This window comes from Galleria mellonella, unplaced genomic scaffold (genome assembly GCF_026898425.1).
Source record: "Galleria mellonella isolate WM207_F2 unplaced genomic scaffold, CSIRO_AGI_GalMel_v1 utg93, whole genome shotgun sequence".
Lineage (NCBI taxonomy): Eukaryota > Metazoa > Arthropoda > Insecta > Lepidoptera > Pyralidae > Galleria > Galleria mellonella.
Genome location: NW_026442176.1, coordinates 2934514 through 2941118, shown reverse-complemented (window position 1 = coordinate 2941118; position 6605 = coordinate 2934514). Strand labels below are relative to the sequence as shown.

Genomic DNA, 6605 nt, shown 5'->3' with positions numbered 1-6605 from the left:
TCTTTTCGTGTACTTAGTTGAAAGATGAAATTTAAAAATAAACAATATAATAATGTTAATTAAATTACATTGACATAAATGTGTCTCAACTTTCCAAGGGTATAGCTTGGGGCGTTGTAAACAATACATAAAAATAATAAACTGGAAATCCATAATACGTAACCTTTTTGAATGCACTTGTTTCTGTTTTACCTTTAACACTTCCTGGATATGACGAGAAAAGGTAGAATGCTCATTTAATATAAATACGTGACCATTTGCTGTTTAAGGCATCATTTCATCGGGACTTACCAACGTAGTCACATTACCTACATATTCAACAAAATGGTTGTGAAGGTAAGTTAATAATTTAAAATTTTTTCTTTAAGAATTCAATTCTGATAAAATAAATATAAAACAGATGTAAAGTGATACGAAAAAAGGCATCATCGAATCATAGATATCTATGATGTTATGTAATGACTTATCCTTTAAAAATAAAAAGTAAAAATTACGCCGATGAAAAATTTGTTTTCAAATGAAATTTTATGTAATTTAAAATTTAAACAATCGAATATTTGAAACTTTCCGTATTCCCAAATTTTATGAGTACAATATAAACAACTTGATTGAAAAAAAGTCTGAATTGTATTTTTTTCCAACTTTTACGTTATTCGTTCCAAAGTATGATAATTGAGAAGTTTCAATATAAAATTATCATTCGATCTAGTTTCTTTTCCTTTTTTGTATTATTATAACATATTTAAATTATAATAGTAATTTTAAATAAATCTTTATTCAAATGTTATTATTTTTTATTTTTTTCATATAAGTTATTACATATTATATGACGTTACTTCATTCTAATCCTTCATCATTCAGTGTGTTTTATTCATGCAAAATCGATAGACAGCTAAATGTACAATAATAATTATGTTTCAAATTGTACTGATTATTACAAAAAATATCTTATTTTCCAGTTCGTTGTTGTCCTCGCTTTCGTGGCCGCCGCTGCCGCTTCTAACAACTTCAACAGCTTCTCCTACGATATTGCTGATCCCTTCACTGGCGACTTCAAGAGTCAAATCGAAGCTCGCTCAGGCAGCAACGTCCAGGGTCAATACTCCCTCTTGGAATCTGATGGCACCCGTAGAACAGTCGACTACGCAGCTGGCGCTGGTGGATTCAACGCGGTCGTGAGGAAGGACCCCGCCATCATCGCTGCTCCCGCTCCCATTATCGCTGCAAGGACTTTCGCTCCAATCGCTTACTCTGCCCCATATGGATTCACAAACTTCGCAAAATACGGTCCCATCGGATACGGCGCTCCATTGGCATATGCGAAATACCTGTAAACTTCGCTCCCCGACCACGTTACCTGTTTTGTAAATAAAATGAATATATATATATCTAAGAAATTGTTTTTATTATAATTAGTTCTAACTCGCGGTTCCTATTTGAAAACTGCGCTCTTGCTTTTTTTTTATTCAACTTAGAATGGCAAACAAGCTGACGGCCCACCTGATGAAAAGTGGTAACCGTCGCCTATAGACATGAGCAGTACCATGGACATAACAGAGTATACTGTTTCGCCCATGATACCTCCCATGCGTTGCCATTGCTGAGGACTTCGGTGTTATTCTTCTGTACCCAGTAAATTCACGCCATATCCCACCCTTCAAATCGAAACACAGCCATGCAAACACAACTGCTTCACGGTTGAAACACGACTGGGACAGATGGGTACCTCTCGTCGTGTTTCAACCGTGAAAAGCAATCGACCCTGTCAAAAGCAATCGACTTTTGCACAAAGTCTCCCTCTGGTATAGTCTTGCTGGAGCTTTTGCCACTCACTAGGTATGATTTTCAGCGAGCCTCTTGATACGACACGACACCAACTTTTTCCTTGATCTGCCTGATGTAACTATGCCTTGGTCTTCCTTCTCCTTTCCTTTCTTCTATCTTACCTTCTATTATAATTGGTTTGCATGATTTAGAATAAAAATATCACGTGTTTATCTAAGATGCTATCACATCATTTTAATTTAACTTTTTAATAACTTTAAAAACTTTTCCATATACAATACTGATGATCTGTCCCAACTTCGAATGGTTAGATAGAAAAATAAATAAATATTTTATATAATACCTATACATTTTAGTAAGGATTTCTATATAATACACATATATTTATATATAGCTTATCATACTCGCTGATAATGTCCATTGTTTGGGTACCTCTGTCCCATTCGTGTTTCAACCGAGTAGCCGTTGTGATTGCATGGCTGTGTTTCGGTTTGAAGGGTAGGATATGGCGTAAATTTACTGGGTACAGAGGAATAACATCTGAGTCCTCAGGAATGGCAACGCATGGGGGTATCATGGGTGAAACAGTATAGTCTGTTATGTCCATGGTACTTTCTATAGGTGAAAGAATTTTTAAATTCGATTGAGTAGCGTTTTTTTGCGTTTATCTATTCTTTATAATATTAGTATAGATTAATAGGATTACTATAAATAAACAAGCGACTTGTTAACGGCTTTTATTTTTCTTACATTAGTTTATTATACTTGTATATTTTTTGCCTCTTAAAATCACGTATATACCCCGGAACAAATTCTTTTCTAGTACTAATTGGTATACAGTGTCGTTCACTATACCCTTCATGCGTTACCATTCCTGAGGATTCTAATTTCCTTTGTAATTTAGTAAGTTAATATTTATTTGAATTTATTTTGTTGTAGAAAATCTTACTTCTTCATACTTATAGTCATATATACAGATAGTTCGAAATTTTTAATATTACATTTAACTACTTTTTATTGTTTAATGCTTCAAACGTGACCTGGTAAGGTATGAGAAATATTACAAAACGTCATTTTTGCTATAATATAATCAGTAGGGGAAACGTTTGGGGCTACGTACCATGGTTTCGGATCATAGAAATACCCATACTTGATTAAAAAAACACTAAGAACCATTTTTTAGAGCTTTAATTAGACTATAAAATATTATATTATCATTTATACTTGTTATTGCTTTGCCGTTGTCTCTTTATGTAATTTCGTTGTCAACGCATTATGTTTTCGTCTTACCCTGCTCTCTGTCCATCGTATCTAGACTCAGTCAACATTTACTTCCATTTATTTGTATATATAAAATTTTATAACTTTATATAAATTTTGACTGACAGTAGGTATGTATTTACATGATAACTACATGTACATAATCAAGATATACATCTTTGCGACGTATTGATATATATCTTGTCCAACCATATTTTGGAATCAACTTCCTGCTGCGGTATTTCTGAATCGATATGACATCGTAACTTTCAAAGAAATAGTATATGCTTCTGGTGTTTTGGGTGATCATGGGCAGCGGTTATCATTTACTATCAGGTAAGCTGCATGCTCGGTTGCCCTCTCTGTTATAAAAAAATTACACAACTATACAAGTATTAAGCATTATTAAGGCAGTCATTCTACTCAATATAATACAATTTAAAGCAATTAAATTTTTTTATGGTAAGCTTACTAAATTTAACCGTTTTTCAAGTGGCGTTTCTAAATATATATTAAAACCAGCATTTTTTTTATAGAAATTCAGTTCAATTATGTACCGGCTACTTATTTCTTAGTTTGCCAAATGATTGACTGGTAGAGAACACCGTCCGGTGTTAAGTCCGTAATATGTACATAGTTTCAGTGTCTATTAAAGTTTAAATAAATAAATAAAATAAATATATTTATTGAATGAATGAACGAGTGATTTTATTTGTCTTCACAAAAGATAGTAAAAATCGATACGACACATAACCTTCAAGAAAAGAGTATATTCCTTTTTAAAAGGCCGGCAGCACATCTGCAATGCCGTAGGTGTTGTGGGTGACCATGGGCGGCGGTAGTCACTTACCATCAGGTGAGTCGCATGCTCGTTTGCCCCCTGTGTTGTAAAAAAAAAAGTAAAAACAACTTAAGATACAATTAAATATGTGAAACCAGTTTTGTGTGAGACTGGTGTCTACTGTAAGTATATATTATTATTGTCATATAAACAAGAGTCTATTGACTATAATTCTCAATATAAATACATCACGCGTGTAATCTGTTTCAATAGCTGTCACGTAATGATGTTACATCCACTATTACTATCCGCAATATTGAGTTGTACTACTCATAATCAAAATAGCAAATTTACAGTAACGATAATCCTGTTTGAATTATTCAGGCGTGAATGTTACGTGACAGATATTTGTTAGTTAACAAAGGTATCATTGTCTATAGGGTGAAATTGAATTATATAATAAAACTAGCTGACCCCGTAAACGTTTTTTTTTTTTTTTTTAATATTTTAAGGGCTTTTACCTTCTTCAGGTATATCAGTCCTATTGTACCCTGAACTGATTTCTCCAACAAAACTTTATCTACCTTCCCTAGACGCGGAAAGAGAAGAATTAATGGGCTTCAATAATTTACACAGATGTTCAAAAATTTCTGGTTTAAGTTCAGCTAACATAGTTTGAATAAGACCAACATTCAATTTATTTAAGTTAAAGTGGCGCATGAATTCTTCTCTTTCAGAATTGTTTTACCACTTATTGCGAAATATAAAAATCGTGATTAAAATACAGGGGTTGATCGTAAAACGGTGAAAATTTGAGGTTGTATGTATTTTTCAATGCTAAATCATAATAAAATAAAAATGGTAAAATTTGTCAAAAAAATAAAAAAAAATTTTTGGGGTAGGGTCACCCTTATCATTGAGGGATATGAAAAATAGATGTTGGCCGATTCTCAGACCTACCCATAATGCACACAAAATTTCATAAAAATCAGTAAAGCCGTTTCGGAGGAGTTTGGTAACAAACACCGTGACACGAGAATTTTATATATAAGATAATTCAAATTAAATTCAAATTCAAATGATCTTTATTCAAATAGACTTGTTTACAAGCACTTTTAAATAGTCATTTTTTTTAATCTACTGCAGGGTTCGTAATATTGTTATCTGCTAAGAAGAACACGCAAGAAACTCAATAGTAACTCTTTTAAATCTCTGTTAGCATATATATTATAAGTAAACATATATTTAAATATACTATGTCTAAAATTATTATATGTAGTCATTAGAAAACTCATACATGATCGATTAACACCATCTCCGTTTGTCATTCAAAAGTTTTTGTTTAAAATAAAACAAAAAAAAAAAAAAACTTGTTGGAACGCGTTATTCTTTCGAACTAACCGTCAGATTTAAAAAAAAATTTTTGACTTCTTTAAAAAGCTGTAATGAAAATAGAATATATGCAAATTTGAGCCTCTATACTACAGGTTCTTTACCTTATTTTGTCCACCGCCCACTTTGCACCATCTGTAGCGAATTTAAAAAAGATATTGTCACAACTATATTTAAATAATATTTTTGTCTAATTTTCATTGGGTATTCCATGTCTCTCTGAAAGTCTCAAATACCCATTAGGGGGCGTTATCGTCCACGTTGAGAACCTATGCTCTATACTAACACGAAGCGTCAAGTTGTCAAGATAAAGGTAATATTGATGAAGGTTCCAAATTTTTTGTCATTTATTGACCTATATTTCATTGCGAAAACCCAACATTTTCTTGTTGGGAATAGCGTAAATACAAGTTTATTATAAATATTCATATTTTAAAAGGAGGACATTATTGTAAGCTTTGATACGACGTAATGATGACGTTGCTTTGCATAAATGAAAAGAAATAAACTTGTATGAATTGGTTCCAGAACGAAGCGGTTATGTAGCCACGAATAATCATTGTTGAAGTAAAAAAAGTATAGATATATTTAGATTCATAAATTTGACTTCATAAATTTGACAGCGTTTCATAAGGTTTGTATGTCCTGCGTGATTATTTCATTGAGAAAAGAAAAAGTTTCCGCAAAGGAAACTAAACTGAACTCAAAGTGCAAACTTTTCAATCATGTCAAGGAAAAAATCGCTCATAAAAATTGTGGTTTCGAAACTTTTTTATTTATCAAATCTGTGCCTTTGGACTGCGCAATATTGTCTCAAGTGGCAGTAAACCGCTGCGAATATGAAGCGAAGTTTGTCTTGAATACTATATAGACCATAGACATAGATGTGAATAGATAGCGCCAGTACCACAATCCATAGAAAAATATGCTGTACTTTTATGATTCCCTAACTCAAACAGAAAAATGGAATTCTTATAGGATCACCTCATTGTTCGTAAAAAAATAATCTTTTAATCAACGCAATCAGTTAATTAAAGACAAATAATCAGATATGATAGTATATAGCGTATATTTTGACATTTGCAAGAGAATTAAAAATTAATTCAGTAACAGTCTAAGTAGTCTCTTTGGAGCCTATAAAGGATTCATTAATTGATACACAGGATACGAAGAGTTGTGATGCGTCTTCTATTTAAGTTCATATCTATGGATCCACAAATATGGATTTAAACAGATATTCTACACTAACGAGTACAGTGCAGTCGGAACTTCCAAGGCTTTTTGTATTAGACTCGAGCGTATATTGTTGAAGTATATACCTACACAATACATTCGTATTCTATTTGTCTAACATTTCGAGATTCTGTTATGAACTTTCTAACATCAC

General features: G+C 32.4%; 1 protein-coding gene across 1 annotated transcript; it reads left to right on the top strand.

Moving 5' to 3' along the window:
* The first annotated feature begins 229 nt into the window (after positions 1-229).
* Positions 230-1343, top strand: LOC113522236 (larval/pupal rigid cuticle protein 66-like). The gene is made up of 2 exons (XM_031907976.2): positions 230-336; positions 960-1343. The coding sequence occupies exons 1-2, from the start codon at positions 325-327 to the stop codon at positions 1332-1334; spliced, it is 387 nt and encodes a 128-aa protein (XP_031763836.1). The 5' UTR covers positions 230-324; the 3' UTR covers positions 1335-1343.
* Positions 1344-6605: the final 5262 nt, after the last annotated feature.